This window comes from Rhinoraja longicauda, chromosome 30 (assembly GCF_053455715.1).
Source record: "Rhinoraja longicauda isolate Sanriku21f chromosome 30, sRhiLon1.1, whole genome shotgun sequence".
In the NCBI taxonomy this organism is placed as follows: Eukaryota; Metazoa; Chordata; class Chondrichthyes; order Rajiformes; family Arhynchobatidae; genus Rhinoraja; species Rhinoraja longicauda.
In genome coordinates this window covers 12963931-12983477 of record NC_135982.1, presented here as the reverse complement: position 1 = coordinate 12983477, position 19547 = coordinate 12963931, and the positions used below count along the sequence as shown (strand labels likewise).

The 19547-nt window shown below is 44.3% G+C and overlaps 1 protein-coding gene across 8 annotated transcripts in view; it reads left to right on the top strand.

The window, feature by feature from the left end:
- mib2 (MIB E3 ubiquitin protein ligase 2) overlaps positions 1–19547 on the top strand; it is a 128854-nt gene that overhangs the window by 97151 nt on the left and 12156 nt on the right. For all 8 annotated transcript variants that reach the window (XM_078425513.1, XM_078425511.1, XM_078425509.1 and 5 more), the window contains 7 exons: positions 959–1063; positions 4422–4587; positions 8268–8401; positions 12763–12911; positions 14572–14728; positions 15910–16064; positions 17148–17274. In XM_078425513.1, the coding sequence (XP_078281639.1) occupies positions 959–1063; positions 4422–4587; positions 8268–8401; positions 12763–12911; positions 14572–14728; positions 15910–16064; positions 17148–17274 (993 nt within the window). The remainder of the gene's footprint in view (positions 1–958; positions 1064–4421; positions 4588–8267; positions 8402–12762; positions 12912–14571; positions 14729–15909; positions 16065–17147; positions 17275–19547) is intronic.

Here is a 19547-nt window from a genome sequence, read left to right as displayed (position 1 = left end):
CATTGGCCATCACTAGTTACCTGATGACGTTGGTGTGGAACTTTGAATGATGGTATGCAATCTGTCAGCTTGGAACTCCATTTTGTATGAACTTCAAAAGAGGAATTCAATATGCACCCTTTGCATCACAAACTCACACATACAGCAAAGAATAAAATTATAGGACAACGAGCTGAGAATTGGCCTTTTGAATCATAACTTGTTTATCCATCCTTTCCAGAAAAAAAATCTCAGTGACTTCTGTGCTAGTTTTGTATTACACAACAGGAATATTTCAACATACTGAGTCAGCTGGTGTGAAAAATGACTACACGATGTTGCAGCAGTCCAGAATTGCTTTGTAGGTCATGATGTACCAAACTCCCACTCAGTACTCAGGATAAAGAAATTTAGGTTTTTAAGTGAGTTATGATTACTGTGGGAATTAAAATCAATATGCCTTTGGAAACAAATCATTCTTCATCACCAAAGTGCAGCTTTGCATTGGCAGCAGATTTCCGATAAATTAATACAGGTCCACCACAGATTTTTCAGCAACTGATGGTCCGGCACCTCCTTTAATTCGGACTAAATCACAAGAGCACGCTTGAACCCCCCACCCCTCATAATGTGGCGCCTAGGCTGGGTGAGGTGGCCGATCTCCACTTCAACGGGACTTCGGCAGCCGATCGGCGGGTCGAATTCTATCCCTGCGGCCGGGGCTCTGGAACTCTGGCCCGGCCGGAGCCGACGGATCCATTCCCATAACCAATTAAAGATAGTTCAAAGGCCTCCAATGAGGTAGATGGGAGGTCAGGACCACAGTCTAGCTGGTGAGAGGTCAATTCAGTGAGCTGGTAACTCACTGGGAAGAAACTGGAGAATGTTGTACCTGGGTAACAATAGCAATTGCAGACTAGTCACGTGTATTGTATCTGCAGACACTCGGGACATGACAGCTGCTCTCACTCTGTTGCAGGTGAACAGCTTCTCTGTCGGTGACATTGTCCGTGTGATGGATGACCTGGAGACGGTGAAAAGGCTTCAATCTGGTCACGGGGAATGGACTGACAGCATGGCTCCAGTAGGTGCCTCTTCATTCCTCTCTAAATGCTTATCTTGCCATTTGGAAATTCCTTGAACACATTCCTCGAATCTTTATCATTCGGTCAACGTTGCACATGTACAGACATAGGCCACGTGTGGAGTCATAGAGCACGGAAGCAGACCCTTTGGCCCAACTGGTCCATGCTAACCAAGATGCCCCATCTCAGATTCTCCCATTTACCCATTTTTGGCCCATCTACCTTTAAACCTTTCAGGGTTACGGGGAGAAGGCAGGAGAATGGGGTTGATAGGGTTAGATAGATCAGCCACGATCGAATGATGAAGCAGACTCGATGGGTGGAATAGCCTAATTCTGCTTCTCTGTCTTCTGGTCTATTCCATCCATGTTCCTGTATTACCGATATTTTTGAAGCCAGATATTTGACGCAGTCAAAGACACGCTCGTTAATTTGGATATAATTCCTGATGTCTCACTTCGCACCACCATCCCTCCCTCCCATTCCAAACCTCCACAAAAGGTTGGGGTAGAAATCCCTCTTCTGTTCCTCCCTCAGTGCAGATAACTCTGATGGAATTAGTGGAGCTGAAATCCAGAAGCAGAATTCCGAGTCGTGCAGTGGATGTGACTCACCAGAGGGTCACAGTGCTCCTGATATCCTGCAGCGTGGATATTAGGGAACGAGCTGAAGGACAGATGCCAATGTGACTGGCCTGCCATGCCACCTCTGACTCTGTATCCGTGGGTAGTTTGTGTGGATAGTTTAGTTTATTGTACCGAGCTACAATGAAAGACTTGTGTTGCGTGCCATCCAGCACATTGTTGTGTCTTTTGTTGCAGCGGAAAGTCTGTACATGATTACACTCAAGCCAGTAACACTGTACAGATACACCATAAGGGGAATAACATAGAGTGCAAGATAAAGTCCAATTAAAGATAGTCCTGGACAGAGCCAATCACACTGAACTAAAGTACCATTGAACTTCACACCCACCCCTCTGTGTCTGTCCATCCCTACAAAGAAATGAATAGCTTCTCAGTTAATTCAATCTCTTTTTGCTGTTTTAAATGGCGTTAATCAAATACATTAACAACAATGAATAATCAACAGGCTATCAGATCTCGGGATCCAAGCCCAAGGTCCAGCCACTGCTCACGAGCAGAATGCAGTTAGTAAAGTGTTGCATCAAAAGTGATTGAGAAGAATGAAGTTCAGGGATGTAGATTTGTTAAATTGTTAAAAAAAATAATTATTGTCATTCAAAACTATGCACCAGACAAGTGCATATTTTAACGAAATTACGTTGCATCTGCCTCACAATGCAACACAGAATAATAAAATAGATAAAATAAAATAAATAAGTAACTCGCACATACAAAAAAGAGAAATAACTGAGTTAATGGCGGCGGATTATAGACAATAGACAATAGGTGCAGGAGTAGGCCATTCAGCCCTTCGAGCCAGCACCGCCATTCACCGTGATCATGGCTGATCTTGCACAATCAGTACCCCGTTCCTGCCTTCTCCCCATATCCCTTGACCCTTGGGAATTCAAGAGTCTGATGGCTCGGGGGAAGATGCTATTGCTGAACCTGGGTGTTGTGCTCCGTATGCTGCAGTACCTTTTACCAGAGGGCAGCAGGATGAACCAGTCCATGATGGAGATGGGTGGGAACTTTGATAATGTTGTTGGCCTTGATCTCTGATGGTAATGTATCTCTGTGGCTAGAACGTTGGCTGGGTAGCAGGAAACAGCGAGTAGTATGTATAGGTTCTGTTCCCATGACGATGAGTAATGTGCCACAGGGAATATTGCTGGGGACTCCACCTTGTACAGTTTCTACAAGTGACTTGGCTCAAAGTGTGGTCGTAAAATCTGCTGACTTTACTCAGACGAACGGGAAAAGTAAGTGTGAAGAGAACATACGGAGGCGGCATAGTGAACAAAGACCCAGCAAATGTGAGATAATGTGGAATTGTTCAGGAAACAATAGCATATTATCAATGGTGCGACGATGCAGAGGGATCCAAGTGTCCTGGTGCACGCTTTGGAAAAGCCAACACATAAGTACAGCAAGTAATTTGGAAAACTGACAGAATGTTACTGGTGATTGCCTGGGGAATTGAACACAATGTAGGGTGGTTTTGTGTTTATGCTCCAGTTTTATGGGACATTGGTGAGGCCTTATCCAGGGTTCCATTGGTCTTCTAATGCAAGGATGGATGTTACTACATTGGTGGTCGTACAGAGCGGTTCACTCGATTGATAACTGGAATGGGCAGGTTTCTCTTTCCCTTTTCGGAGGCACAGCCTGACCTGCTGAGATTTTTCTGCATTTTCCACTTTTATCCTGGAATGGGCAAAGATTGGATAGGTTAGGCTTGCATCCATTGGAATTTAAAAGACTGAGAGGGAACTTGATTGAAAGGTGCTAGATCATCACGCACCAAGACGGAGCAGATATAGAGCTGATGTGTCCTCTGATGGAAGAATGTGAAACTGGGGGCTACTGTTTAAAGATAATAGATTGCCATTTCAGACAGAGATGAACTGGAAATTCTGAAGTTGTGAGACCTGAAAGGGCAGCAGAAGTAAAGTCTTTGAATATTTTTAAGGCAGCAGAAGCTAGATTCTTAATGAGCAGAAGGGCGAAAGGTTAATGAGTGCGGGCAGCAATCATGTTGAAGTTGCAATCAGGTCAGCCATAAACTTAGGTGAAATGGTGGAACAGGCTCGAGGGGCCAACTGCTCCTGATAATTACCCCGAGAGCATTAATATGAAAAGAATGCCCAGTGAAATAGTTACTGCATTGAATCTGCAAATGCATGACCCAAGTCCTGGAAGAAACAAGGAATTGCATATGCTGGTTTACCAAAGGGTGATGCAATGTGCTGGAGTAATTCAGTAGGTCAGGCAGCTTCTCTGGAGAACATGGATAGGTGACGTTTTGGATTGAGATCAGTCTGAAGAAGGGTCCCGACCTGAAACATCACCTATGTGATGTTCTCCAGATATACTGCCTGACCTGCTGAATTACACCAGCACTGTATGTCTTTTCTTTCAGTTTAACAGCCTATTTTGACACTCTGTTCTTCTACTTCACCAAAGGCGATTCCCTGGATGCCCCAGATGCCTGCTCAAAGGCCTGCAGGTCTTCCTGCTGTTGTTCTAGTTGTCCTAGACCCCAGAGTGCAGAGCTTTCACCGACCCTGTGTCAGTAACACAGCAAGACTAGTTCACTCTTCTTGAGTGCTCACACCTCTGCCTTGGAAAGATGTTTCACCTCAGTTGCTGCCTGTCGTGATTAACTCAAAATAGCGCATTTTTGTGGTGGATTATTGTCTGAATCATCTTTCCATCGTTCGTCCTCCAGGCACTGGGGCAGGTTGGGAAGGTGCTAAAGGTTTATGCTGATGGAGACTTGCGTGTGGGTGTTGGAGGCCAAACGTGGACCTTTAATCCTGCCTGCGTAACGGCAACACAACCCGGCGAACTGGACGCGAACCTCATGACAACAGACAACACCAATGATTCAGCAAGTAAGACGATCGCAATAACGCTTTGGTCGACATTCCATTGGCAGGGAGTCCAGACTGGACGAGTTCCTTGTATTCCATGCAACTCTCTGCAGATGAGTTTATGAAGCAGATTTGGATGTAGTACCTCTCAAATTCCCAGTTAATCGTAATCTTTTGGGAATAGGTTTCAAATGATTATTTGGGATGGGTAGTTTTAATTGAACTTGGCCAGTGCCGAGTGGCTGCTTTGGCTGAGAGTTTTGCATTCTCTCCAACCTCACCATAAACTGACTTCAACCTGGAGTGAAACCCAGCAGGGTAGGAATTATCACTTCCCTTCCATCATGTTACAGTTTATTTTTTTAATGAAGATCCCAGCATCTACTGTGCTGGTTTGGTTAAATGGTCGCTGTAATTTACCACAATGTAGGTGGATAGTGGGAACATCAGGGTCCGTCCATGGGAATGTATGAAAGCATGTCGATTACTGGGGACTACGTGGGAGACTGCTTCAGGTGCTGGCATAGGCGTGAGGGGCTGAATAGCCATGTTGTGATAAAATAAACAAACATGTACAAACATACATCCAAGATACCCTTACGTCCAGGTTTGCAGTCTAGCAATCTGTCCGCATCCCCCCCTCCCTCCCCCCCCCCCCCCCCCCGCCCCTCAATTCTCTTCGTACTTTTGACCTTATGTGCTCTGGAATGATGCAATTCATTTTTTCAGATAGAAACATAGAAAAATATATACAGGATTAGGTCATTCAGCCCTTCGAGCCAGCACTGCCGTTCACTATGATCATGGCTGATCATCTAAAATCAGTACCCTGTTCCTGCTTTTTCCCCCGTATCCCTTGATTCCTCTAGCCCTAAGCTAAATCTAACTCTCTCTTGTCTGAAGAAGGGTCTACACCCGAGACGTCACCCATTCCTTCTCTCCAGAGATGCTGCCTGTCCCGCTGAGTTACTCCAGCATTTTGTGTCTACCCTCTCTCTTGAAAACATCCAGTGAATCGGCCTCCACTGCCTTCTGTGGCAGAGAATCCCACAGATTCACAACTCCCTTGGTGAAGAGGTTTTTCCTCATCTCAGTCCTAAATGGCCTACCCCTTATTCTTAAACTGTGAGCCCTGGTTCTGGACTCCCCCAACATCGTGGAATATTTTTCCTGCATCTAGCCTGTCCAATCCTTTAAGAATTTTATATGTTTCTATAAGATCCCCTCTCATCCTTCTAAATTCCAGTGAATATAAGCCCAGTCGACCCATTCTTTCATCATGTGTCAGTCCTGCCATCCCGGGAATTAACCTGGTGAAACTACGCTACACTCCCTCAATAGCAATAATGTCCTTCCTCAAATTAGGGGACCAAAATTGCACACAATGCTCCAGGTGCGGTCTCACTAAAGCCCTGTACAACTGCAGTAGGACCTCCTTGCTCCTAAACTCAAATCCTCTCGCAATGAAGGCCATCATGCCATTAGCTTTCTTCACTGCCTTCTGTACCTGCATGCTTACTTTCAGTGACTGATGTACACGCACTCCCAGGTCTAGTTGCACCTCCGCTTTTCCTAATCTGACACCATTCAGATAATAATCTGCCTTCCTGTTCTTGCCACCAAAGTGGATAACCTCATATTTATCTACATTTACTGCATCTGCCATGCATCTGCCCACTTACCCAACCTATCCAAGTCACCCTGCAGCCTCATAGCATCCTCATCGCAGCTCACTCTGCCACTCAGCTTTGTGTCATCCGCAAACTTGGAGATGTCACATTTAATTCCCTCGTCTAAATCGTTAATATATATTGTAAACAACTGGGGTGCCAGCACCGAGCCTTGTGGCACCCCACTAGTCAAAGATCATTGTGTAATAAATCCCTATTGGTCAGCCGGTCACCAAGGCTGTGACATTCTGATTCTTTGCATGGGTTATGCACAGTTCAAAATAAGTAATTATAGTTTGTGCACAACACTTGTGTTTCTCTTCTGTTCACGTCCTTTCCAATCATAAAGGATTAAGTGAAATCGGACATTTATAGTTCCCAGACTGTGTGTGAGGCCTGATTAAACCACATACTTGTGCGAGGGCCAGGAACAAAATGGAAACAAATATGTGAGATTGCAAGCCACTTCTGGTGTTCTGGGCAGAACATCTTTTTGGTCTGGCTGCCAAGCCAGCTGAGATATTGAGTGCCTCACTCCACCCATTCCCTGCCTTTCCAAAGCCAGCCTCCTGCCCGAGAAAGCCCACCCTGTGTCACCACAAGCTGTTTCCTCATCATGAGTTGTTCTTTGTGAAGAAAGGTAAACCAGGAATATTGGCTGCTCCCAATCTCTCATCTAACCTACAGTCCCTTGTCCTGGGCTACGTCGTGCTTAGCCACAGTTTCCCAGCATTGAGGGAGAGTCTAGGACCAGAGGCCATAGCCTCAGAATAAAAGGACGTACCTTTAGAAAGGAGACTAGAAGGAATTTCTGTAGTCAGAGGGTGATGTATCTGTGGAATTCATTGCCACAGAAGGCTGTGGAGGCCAAGTCAACGGATATTTTTATGGCGGAGATTGACAGATTCTTGATTAGTACGGGTGCCAGGGGTTATGGGGTGAAGGCAGGAGAATGGAGTTGAGAGGAAAAGATAGATCAGCCATGATTGAATGGCGGTAGATTTGATGGGCCGAATGGCCTAATTCTGCTCCTATCATTTATGAACCTAGTCTAGTAAGCATCTCGTGCTCAAAGTACAGCATTCTCTGAGTCACAAAGGTGGTGCATTCAGCACCGTCCCCAGAGGCTTGAATACAAATACCTGGTCTAACACTTCAGGCAACATTAGGGGAGTACTGCGGTGCCAACGAAGCCATCTTTTGGATGAGACGTCAAACTGAGGCCTGGCATTATAACAGAAACAATAGCACTTTACACAGGAGTAGGGTCGGTGTCCTGCAATTCTCGCCCATTGATTCAACTCAATGCTTCCATAACTTTAGTAGGAATAGAAAACAAAGCAGAAGGAATTCGTTTACTTTGTAAGCGCCATATGTGGCGGCTATTTGCATACCCTGGGTATGCAAGCAACGAATTTCACTGTGCGTTGTCACATGTGATAATAAAGTATTCCATTCCAAGCATTATATATATATATATTTTTTTCTTCATATTTCAGATACAGCGCGGAAACAGGCCTTTTCGGCCCACCAAGTCCGCGCCGCCCAGCGATCCCCGCACATTAACACTATCCTACACACACTAGGGACAATTTTTACATTTACCCAGTCAATTAACCTACATACCTGTACGTCTTTGGAGTGTGGGAGGAAACCGAAGATCTCGGAGAAAACCCACGCAGGTCACGGGGAGAACGTACAAACTCCTTACAGTACAGCACCCGTAGTCAGGATCGAACCTGAGTCTCCGGCGCTGCATTCGCTGTAAAGCAGCAACTCTACCGTTGCGCCACCGTGCCGCAATGTTATGCTCGTGAATATTTTCCGAAATGTTATTTTTACATTTGCTTTGTGCACAGTGCTTTGTGCATGCAAAGCCCCTCTCACCACCGCTCTGCCCCCTACTACTACCGGCTCTTGTCTATTCTATTCTACTGTCTTGAAAGTACAATGGGGAGCATTCTCGGCAACTCTGGTTTCTTCATTTCTGGCAGGAAGAAGTAAGAATTGTTTTTTCTCTTTGTACCGTAGGCACAGTCATATCTGTCCTCGAAAAACTTCTGTCACAATCAACTGACCTGGATAATCCTGGGCGGATTGTCATCGAAGCGGCTCATGGGAATGCCACGAAGGTCCGGGACTTGGTGCAGAAGTATCCAGAGAAGGTCAGTGTGCATTTTGTATACAGCCTTAGTTTGTGGTTAATGTTATTTTGTTTTAGTCATGCAATCATAGAGCACAGAAACAAGCCATCTCTTTGCCCATTTACACTAATCCCATTTGTCCGCATTAGAATAGCATCCTGGCCTTGCCTATGTAAGTGCTAGTGTAAATGCCTCGTAACATAGTGATTGTATCTGACTTCACCCCCTCCTCAGACAGCGAGATCCAGAGTTTAGAAGAATGAGGGGGGGACCTCATTGAAATGTACAGAATAGTGAAAGGCTTGGATGGAGTGGATGTGGAGAGGATGATTCCACTAGTGGGAGAGTCCAGGACTAAAGGTAATCGCCTCAGAATTAAAGGACGATCTTTTAGGAAGGAGATGAGGAATTTCTTTAGTTAGAGGGTGGTGAATCTGTGGAATTCTTTACCACAGAAGTCTGTGCAGGCCAAGTCAGTGGATATATTTAAGGCAGAGATAGATAGATTCTTGATTAGTACGGGTGTCAGAGGTTATGGGGGAAGGCAGGAGAATGGGGTTAGGAGGGAGAGGTAGATCAGCCATGATTGAATGGCAGAGTAGACTTGATGGGCTGAATGGCCTCATTCTGCTCTTATCGCATGATATTATACTTTATGTATTTCAAAAAAAAAATTCTGTAAGATCCTCTTTAAAGCTTTTTCCCCTCTCCTTAAACGTAAGTCCTCTGGTTTTGGTACCTCTGTCATCCAAGACGTGGAGTTGGTGGGCCGAAGGGCCTGTTTCCAAGCTGCATCTTCAAAAAAAAAAAGAATATGCAACTCCAGAGCACCCTTATGTCTGTTTCTGGATGCTTCAGAGTGAATTGTGTTCCTTTTATAGTCTACTTACTGTCGTGATGAATGAAATGGGCCAGTAAGTCAGCGTGTACCATCCACTCCCTACACACTGGGGGTCGTTTACAGAGGCCAATTAACCTGCACAATTTTGGGATGTGGGAGGGAACCGCAGGAAACCCACGCGGTTACAGGAAGAACGTGCAAACTCCACACAAGACAGCACCCGAGGTCAGGATCGAATTCCGGTCTCTGGTGCTGTGAGACAGCAGCTCTACCAGCTGCACCACTGTGCTGCCTGTTTTTTCAAATGTAAAGCATCATCTCTTCTCAAGGGTGGGGGGAGTCAAGAACCAGAAGAGACAAGTTTAAGGTGAAAGGGGAATGTGATAGAAACCTAAGGGGCATCTTTTTCACACAGAAGGTGGTGAGAATGTGGAACGAGCTGTCAGAGGACGTAGTTGAGGCAGGTACAATAACAACATTTAAAAGACATTTGGACGTGAAGGTGGATAGGAAAGGTTTAGAGGAAAATGGACCATGCGTGGACAAATGGGAACGGTTTAGATGCGGCATCTTGGTTGGCATGGACAAGATGGCCCGAAGGACCCACTTCCATGCTCTGTGACCGGTAGAATTTATTCAGAATAACTTGGGTAATCCTACGTTCTCCAGGCTTAATGATATGAACATGTTTGCAAATGAGCATGTTTGCATTCCAGGAAGGTGCAGCTTCTCAGCAAAAGAAATAAAATGATTCTACATTTTTGTGTGCAACATCAGCCCAAGCTTCCTCTGAAGCAGTAGACATGTCCCATATTGGATGCATTGAGACAGCCCCATCGTACACAGCAATCTGGAGCAATTATAACCTCAGCAGTGATGCCCCTGTAATCAAACACCGAGCAACAGTCTTCAATGGTATTTAATTGAAGGGAAAGTTGCCTGAGAACGCATAAATTTGAGGATTGGGAACATTTTAGAATTCGGTGAAAGATGATGAAAAACTTTATAATGAAAAAGAAGATGGAATGTGAGAGTTAATAAGTGACAAGCACAAAGAGTTTCTGTAAATATATAAAAAGGCACAATCTAGTAAATAACGACATAGGTCCCCAGCAGTCAGACACGAACATTTACAATGGGGGATAATGAAATGGCAGGGGAATCGAATAAAAACTGTCTTCATGAAGGAAGACAGAAATAAATCTCCTAAATATACCAGAGCACGAAGCATAAAGTGCAATTGAAGAAGTAAAAGATATTAGAATTAGTAAAGAAATACTGTGGAGAAGTTAACAACCTTAACGAAAACTATGTCCCATAGTTCTGGGTGTAGCGAATGCTCCAGCTATCATCATCCAAAATTCTGTTGATTCTGGAATGGTTCCTGCTGATTAGAGGGCAGCAAGGAAACCCACTATGTAAGAAAGGCGGGAGAGAGCATGAAGGAGATTAATGACTTGTTAATCTGGCGTTTGTAGTTGAGAACAGGCCCCAATCTATAATAACGAACATGGTATCCGGACATGTGGGAAGTGATAAGATTGATTTATGAAAGGCAAATTATGTTTGAGTTGGCTGTTGGAGTTTTTTGAAGATAGATCTCATAGAAAAATTGCAAAGGGACCAGTGAATATTGTGTGTAGGCAGATGCTGGTTTAAACCGAAGCTAGACACAAAAGGCTGGTGTAACTCAGCGGGTCAGGCAGCATCCTGGGAGAAAAGGAATAGGTTACGTTTCAGGTCGAGACCGGAATAGGTGAAGAAGGGTCTGAACCCGAAACGTCACCGATTCCTTTTCTCCAGTGGATATAGTGTGTTTGTCTTTAGAATACCTCTGGTAAGGTCATACACAGGAGATTGCTAAACAAGATTTTAGTATTTGGAATTGGAGGTGAAATGCTGGTGCGGATTGAGAGTTGTTAACAAGGGGGGGGGGAATGAACGAGTCCTCCTCAGATCGATGGGTGTGACAACTGGGTACAGCAAGGACTGGTGCTCGGGCTCTGTGTTAGGCCAGAGGACCAAATGCAATCCTTCCAAGTGTGCTGACAACAGGAAACTCGGTGGGAATGTGTGTGGTGATGAAGAAGCACGGGCGCTTTGGGGACTGCGGCCGAGCTGAGTAGGCGGGCAGCTGAAGTACAATGTGGGAAAATTGCAGTAGGGAAAAGAAGAAAGACTGAGATTGAGGCATGTCAGTGTCTAGAGGAACCTTGGTATGCTCAGGAGGACCTAAAAACGAATGTGTAGGTCAGGCAGCAATTAAGTAGACAAATAATACGTTAGCAATTGTCTTTTGAGGATTGGAGTACAAGAGTAAGGTTGGCTTGGTACAATTACACAGGACCTCAGTGTGACTGCACCTGGAGTATTGTGTACCCTGGAGTGTTGGTTGTCTTGCCCTTCAAGAGATATATGTGTCATTGTGGGAGTGCAGAACAAATGCACAGATTGCTACCTGGGATGGTGGCTTTATCACATTGGAGAGATTACATCCTCTCGAGAAAACAGAGGAATGAGAGGCGATCTCATGGAAGCATACAAAATGTTTTGAGATTGGTATTTGTTTATTATTGCCACATACAGTGAGAAACTTTTGTTTGCATACCACCTATTCAAATCATACCGTACATGAATGCATTAAGCCATACACAATTGCAACAGGTATACATAGAGAAAGATAACAGAGTGCAGAATCTAGAGGAAAATCAAAACAACTGCCGACCCTGGAAAATTGACATAAAACAGAAAATATTGAAAATACTCTGCCGATCTGGTGGCTTCTGTGGAAAGAGAAATGGAATTGTTGTTTCACTTCCACTTCTTTGTCAGAACTGAGAAAGAGGGAAAATAAGTTGGATATAAATTGCAGAGAGCATGGGGAGGATGAAGAGGGCAGATGGGTTATCATGGGGATGGCCTGTACATGAAACAATCTGGTTGATGAGCGATGTTAGAGAGAAGGAGAAATATCTCCGACAGAAATGTATGTTGTAGCTTTGAAGTTCCTTTTTGAGGCTTTGGAAAATCAGTCAATGATTTATTTCAAAATGTGGCTCAATAGATTTGAATATTGGAGGAATGATATATGGGGATAAGGATAGTGAAGCGAAGGAAGTGTAAGAAAATAACTGCAGATGCTGGTACAAATTGAAGGTATTTATTCACAAAATGCTGGAGTAACTCAGCAGGTCAGGCAGCATCTCAGGAGAGAAGGAATGGGCTACGTTTCGGGTCGAGACCTTCTTCAGACTGAGAAGGAAGATCGATCTGCAAATGTCAAATGTTAGTGCAGGCTCGAGAGGCTGAATGGCCTATTAGATTTCTATTTTATATATATATATGTATATATATTTATTCATGTATTTATATTTCATGTAAAAGGACTTCCTTTTTCACTCGTACTTCCTTTGTAAGTCATGAGGCTTGCAACTTCCATTGTAAATGGCTGCATTCGTTCTCAGAGAGTGAAGCCTGATCTGCCAACCAATCAGCTCAGGAAAAGTTCACAAACATTTAAGCATTCCTCTGTGTTGTGCAGGTCGACGTTAAGAATCAGGGCAAGACTGCCCTGCAGGTGGCTGCTCATCAAGGACATCTGGAGGTGGTGACGATTCTCCTGCAGGCAAACGCAAAGCTTGAGGTTCACGATGAGGATGGTGACACAGCACTACATTATGCATCATTTGGGTATGAAAAATGCTCCCTTGCTCAAGCACTGATGGCTGTAACCAGTCTGGGTCTCAATTCAAAGACAGACACAAAGTGCTGGAGTAATTCAGCGGGTCAGGCAGCATCTCTGGAGAAAAAAGATAGGTGATGTTTCGGGTTGGGACCCAGAAAGAAGGAACTGCAGGTGCTGGTTTATACCGAAGATGGACGCAAAGTGCTGGAGTAACTCAGCGGGTCAGGCAGTATTTCTGGAGACAAAAACGTGCTGATCCAAAACGTCATCCATCCTTTTTCTCCAGAGATGCTGACTGACCCTCTGAGATAATCCAGCACTTTATGTCTATCTTCGGTATAAACTGGCATCTGCCATTCCTTGTTTCTAGATCTCAATACATTTGGTCAAATAAATCAGTTGGGTAGTTCGGTTAGCTCTTGAATAAAACAGTGTAGATTCCCCATGGATTTTTAATTGCCAATATGTTGACAAGATTATTCACATCACCTCCCCGGATGGAACAGGTGGATTGTTACTTGTAGCCATGAGCCCACAGTCCCGTCAAAGTCTGTGCACAATCCCTTCCTAGTGGTACTGCCCCATTTCTCAGCATTTGGAAAACAGTGAAGATTGGGCGTTATAGCACGGGATTTGCTCCTTTGGAGTGTACAATGTCAAATTATCCAGTGTGTAAAATATAAGCAATCTCAGCAGCATTATAATAAGCAGTGAATTCTAAATTTAACCACCTATTGGAAATTGCTGGCTCAATTTCTCTTGTTTTGTTAAGGTTAAGACGGTCATTTGGTTCATGAGTCTCTGCCGGCTCCCATCAGTCCCATTCCCCCGCTGATTTCCCTGGAACCTATTTTCTTTCACATGCCCATCTTCTCTGACCACCAACACCTATTTTCCCAGCAATTAGCATGTTTTTGGGCTATGAGAGGAAATAGGATCACCCAGAGAAAATCCACACAGTCACAGGATAAATCAGTTAGGATGGGGATGAGGAGAAGTTTCTTCACCCTGAGAGGTTGGTGAACCTGTGGAATACTCTACCACAGAAGATGTAGGGGGGCAAATCGGAGAGTATACAGTTGTAGGGTCCCAGCAGAGGTGGTGTGCCCAGCTGCAGCAGCACCTAAAGGCCCATTGTAACACCTGCACTGTCACTTCTTCTCAGAATCTTAAGTGCTTCAGAGATCACCTCTCATTCTTCTACACCAGGGGAGACCAAACCACGCTGGGTGGGTCACTTTCAGCTGGATCTGCAGATTGTATTTTTACCACAGGACGCTCATTGAAAAGCTAAAAAGAACTGCAGCAGTTGAAAGTCTGAAACACTAACAGAAAGTGGCGATAAGCCTCAGGGTAAGCAGCGTCAGTTGAAGACACCTGGGTTTAACATTAAAGGTGAATTCATCATTCATCGGGAAGTGACTATTCCCATTTCTGATTAAAGATCATTAACCTGAAATACTAACCCTGCTTCTCGCCCTGTAAACGTCTTTGGGTAAGGAACCTTCTTCATAATGATGGCAGAGGTGGGGAGAAAAAAAGGTGAAAAAGATTGAAGGGCATCTGCAGTTCCTTGTTTCTCAAGTCTGCTTCAGTTTGGCTTTGTGCTGATGTGTGGGGATCAGCAGGCCACGGACTGTCAGTATTTTTGCTTCTTTTGTGCAGAAACCAGCCTGAGGTGGCCAAACTGCTGCTCAGCAAGGGCGCCAATGTCAATCTGCTGAATGGTTCGACGTGTTCTGCGCTGCACATCGCAGTGAACAAGGGCTTCACGGATGTGGTGCGTGCACTTTGCGAATACAACTGCAATGTTAATCTACAGGTGAGAGAGCTGTCACGGGAATGACACTGGTTGCCCTCTAGAAAGCAGAAAGGCTGGTGGAGGAATGGTATTTTTAATGTGTTTTTGTAAACGTATTGGCTGTCCACTTTTCTGTTTGGAGGGATGAACTCCTAATTCAGTTACCAGTTTCTGATTTCTTCTGTGACGCATGAACCTGGGTGATGTCCTGGTGTTACAAGTCTCTAATGCAAAAGTGGATATTAAACCAAATCTCTTGTATTTACAGAATATGCAGTCTTACACTTTTCTGTCATATTTTTAATACAGCTTTATTGCAATTTGCATAAAATATTAATTGATAACATGGGACATGCTGTGGTGTTGAAATACTGATCTGGTTTGGCTTCATAAGAATAAGGACAATTGGCATCTAAATAATTTAGCAAGGATCTTCTTCATTCTATTTTCACCATTTAAATGGTAAATGTACTTCATCAATTATTCACCAAAACTTTACCTCAGAGGGCTTGCCTTTCAGCATAAGAATAAACATAAAACCGTAACAACTAATTACACCTGATGTTTAATCTATCAAAGTGTTGCAAGACACTTCAAGGAATGAAGGGATCAGAGGATCCAGGGTAAGATGTAATGGTGTCTGAATGGTGACCTCTGCCTCTCATGCAACCTATACAGGATCAAACAACCGTATGAGAAGAAATGAGACAGGTGGCCCAAAGCTATGAAAGGCTGGTATGGTTTAAAGAATGTTCAGGAGAAGGAAGCAGTTTTGGGGTGGGGTGGGGTGTGGAGGAAACTTTCAAGAGCTTGGGGTCTTGACACCACTAATGGAGTGATTACATTTGAGAATGATCAAGACCAGAATCTGAGGAGCAAAGATAATGTGGAGCAAGTTGGAGAGTGGGGGTGGCAAGGTCATGGGGGATTTCAAAATGCAGAACGAATGTTGAAATCAAGGTGCTGTTTAACCAGGAGCTAGTGCAGACTGCAAGAAGCACAGAGCTGATGGATAACAACAGTTCAGAAACTAATTGGACTTTGTCATTTCTGACAAGTGAGTGAACATTATGATGTGTAGCTGGTGTACATTATGAAAATACCATTGTTACTCTGGGGGATAGGGGACCAAAGGCTTTCTTTGGATTCACTGTGAAAGAGTTGTCAACCTCACTTCACCTCTTCTGCTATTATCTTTCCAGGATTCGTACGGCGATACTCCTTTGCACGATGGGATTGCTAAAGATTATAGGGACATCATTACCCTCCTGACAGACGTGCCAAACATTGACTTCACTCAGCAGAATAACCGTGGCTTCAACTCGCTGCATCATGCAGCCTTAAAAGGCAATAAATTGTAAGAAACTGCAGATAACGATAAATTGCCAACTGCTTTCATGAATATCCTGTGAAATGCAAGTTAGAAAAAATACCAGGTCTGATCCTAGTCAGAGAGCAGGGAGTACAACTCCTGCATTCTATTCAAAGGGCAGATTTCCAGAGTACACAGGAATTTCAGATTCTTAAATTCTCACGTCTTTTCTCATGTTCCCATAACATGAGAAATCTGCTTGTCTTTCATCTTCATTGAAAGCAGCTATGTTTTGCAGTAATGTGAAAAATATATTGAGGAGTGGTGTTTTATATTGGTAGCACTGTTAATCCATTCAATTTGTTTGGGTAATGATGCCAACAGCCTGGTGTCTGTGAGTCCAGTGTGTTAAGTACAATGGTGCTTCTTGTGCACAAATAATATCACCGAGCGAGCTGAGCTGATCATTTCTGTGATTTGCTGTTTGTGAAATCTTGCCGTGCATGGACTTGTTGCTCGCTTTGCGTACACACCATACTGATCACACATTAAACATATTTAATTGGCTATGGTGATCTTTGGTCCATGTGACTTCCTGTTTAAGTGCAGGTTCTTCTTTATTCAATAGGGCATGATATTCGGCATCGCCCTCTTTCTGCTTATGAACAGTGTATGCTCACTGTGTATCAGATTGTGGAGCTGTGCAAAATGCATTGGTGACAAGGTGGTGCAGCAGGGCTACTCCCTTACAGCGTCAGAGACTATCCTGACTATTCATGCTGTCTGTACAAAGTTTGTAGGTTCTCCCGTTGACCACATTGCTTTTCTCTGTCCGGTTTCCTTCCACACTCCAAAGATGTGCAAGTTTGTAGGTTAATTGGCATCTGTAAAATGTCCCTAGTGTGTAGGATAGAACCAGTGTGCGGGTGATTGTTGGTCGGCACAGACTCAGTGGGCCAAAGGGCCTGTTTCTATGCTGTATCCCTAAACTAAACTAAACATTGTGATCCATCCTGAAAATATTCTATTTTGGGTGAGATGTGACCATGTTGGCCATTTGCAATGTACAGTTCCTTTCATATTAACGCTAGCGCTCATTAATTCCACATTTCTCCCTCGTTCTGCCAGAGCCACTGAAAAGATTCTGGCCCGAGCTCGTCAGCTGGTGGACGTCAAGAAGGAGGATGGCTTTGCAGCTCTCCACCTCGCTGCCCTCAACAACCACAGAGATGTAGCTGAAGTGCTGATTAAAGAGGTAGGAATCTGGTTTACGTAACGGCCTGTTAAGGCGCACATAATTATTTAACACTTGCAGTGCCGAAAAATCATTGTGCTAGTGATTCCAGTGCTAGTCAAACACACACATCTAGAATTGATACTGTCTGTGAAAGTAATTGCTTTGTACCTTTCTGATAGTTAGTGGAAGGAAATGTGGCCAAACATAGGCTGTCTCTGTGACAAACTATATTACCAATTCTTTTTCAATCTTTGAGACATCCTCTATGCCAGTTCCATGTTAGATCACTAGTCTTTGTTACCTCCACACACAGTAATCCAATGTTTTCCAGAACAGACTGCTCATCTATAAATATTGTGTAAGCTCTGCTAAACACATCCTAACGCATGCCAAGCCCTTTTCACCCATCTCCCTATGTCCGGTGATGTATACCGGCTCACAGCCTTGACTTCACATTGCTCTCTGGGCTGGACTCTCCTATCCCTGTTTCTGCCCAACAACTCCCCAAGGTCTTCTGCCCTTCTCCAATTCTTCCTCTTGATCATTTCTCATTTTCTTGAATTTCCCATTTTTAACCTCTCCAAATCCATATTCTTCACAAAGAACTTCTGCGGAAGGATATCTAGGAGCTACAAGCTCTAGATCAGTCGGGAAGGACGGCCAGGGTACGGCAAATGGGATTTAACTCTGATAGCTGTGAGGAGTTGCACTTTGGCATGTCAAACCAGGGCAAGACTTGCACAGTAAATGTAACGCTCTAGAGAGTGTTGTGGAACAGTGAGATCTGTGAGAACAGGTGCAAGGTGAAAGTGGCAAGTTGTTTGGACAGTGTGGTGAAAAAGATGTTTGGCATGCTTGTCTTCATTGGTGAGAGTATGGTGTACAAACACTGGGACATCATGAAACAACTCTACAAGTTGGATACCACACTTAGAGTACAGTGTGCAGTTCTGGTTGCCCAGCTATACAGAAATGTCATTAAGTTGGAACGGGTGCAGAAAAGATTCACAAGGATCTCACCAGCACTGGAGGGGTTGAGTTATAAGGAAGAGTTGCATAGGCTGGGATTTTCTTTCTTTCAGGAGGCTGAGGGATGACCTTATTGAAGTGTATAAAATCATGAGGGATATGGATAAAGTGAATGCTAACAATCTTTTTCCCAGAAAGGAGGATCCGAATATTGGAGGGCATAGGCTTACAGTAAGAAGGGAGAGAGTTAAGAAGCATCTCAGAGACAACTTTTTCATTCAGAGGGTAGTCCGTATCTGGAATAAGCTGCCAGTGGAAGATAGAGAACGGATATAATTATGACTTTCAAAAAACATTTGGACAGATGGATGAATAGGGAAGGATCAAAGGGAAATGGGCCAAATGCAGCCAACATGGTGGGCCGATGGGCCTGTTTTTGTGCTGCATAGCTCCACAGCTGTATGATTCTCTAACTTCTGCAAAATAACAAGGCACAAAAGTGTACCATCTGACACTCCAGCTCCTGCCAACCTCCAACTCACTCAAATCATATTCATCTTGACCCTCCTTTCCTTTTTCTGTCGTCGGCTTCACTGCCTTCTCTCAAATCAATCAATGGTGTAAGCGTCAGGCAGTGCTGTGAGGCAGATTATATGTTCTCACAGCTATTGGTAAAGAGGCGCCTGTTCAATCCCCTGTCTTAGTTCTGGGTGACCTGCCCACACCGATGGCCCCTATGGAGACACAGGATCTTGTCCCCCACTATCAAATGTCTACCACATTTAGAGATTGTGATTGTCATCACTCCACGTATCCTTTCTAAGAGAGAGGAGTCTCAGTCTCTTCAATCTTTGCCGATGGGCATAACATGGCAGTTCTGCTACAATTACTTGATGCACCCAATCTAGCACCCAAAATATTTACTTACTACCCCACTAGCAAACCCTGGCCACTGTGTGTGCCATCAATAAAATGCACTGCAGTTCCCTGCCTAGGCTGACCTGCCAGCACCTCCCCAATCTACGATCTGCAACATCAAGGTCAAAGGCAGCAGGCGCATGGGAACACCAGCATATAGACGTCAGTCTCCAAGGCACACACCACCCTAAATTGAAAAAAATATCCTTGTTCCTTTATTGTCAGCAGTCTAAACCTTGGAGACACGAGAAACTGCAGGTGCTCGAATCTAGACCAACAAATAATCTGCTGAAGGAAATGGACAGTTATCATTTCCGTTTGGGACTCTTCATTCAGATGATGAACTCGAAATGTCATCTGTCCATATCTCCCACAGATGCGACTCGACCCACTGAGTTCCTTCG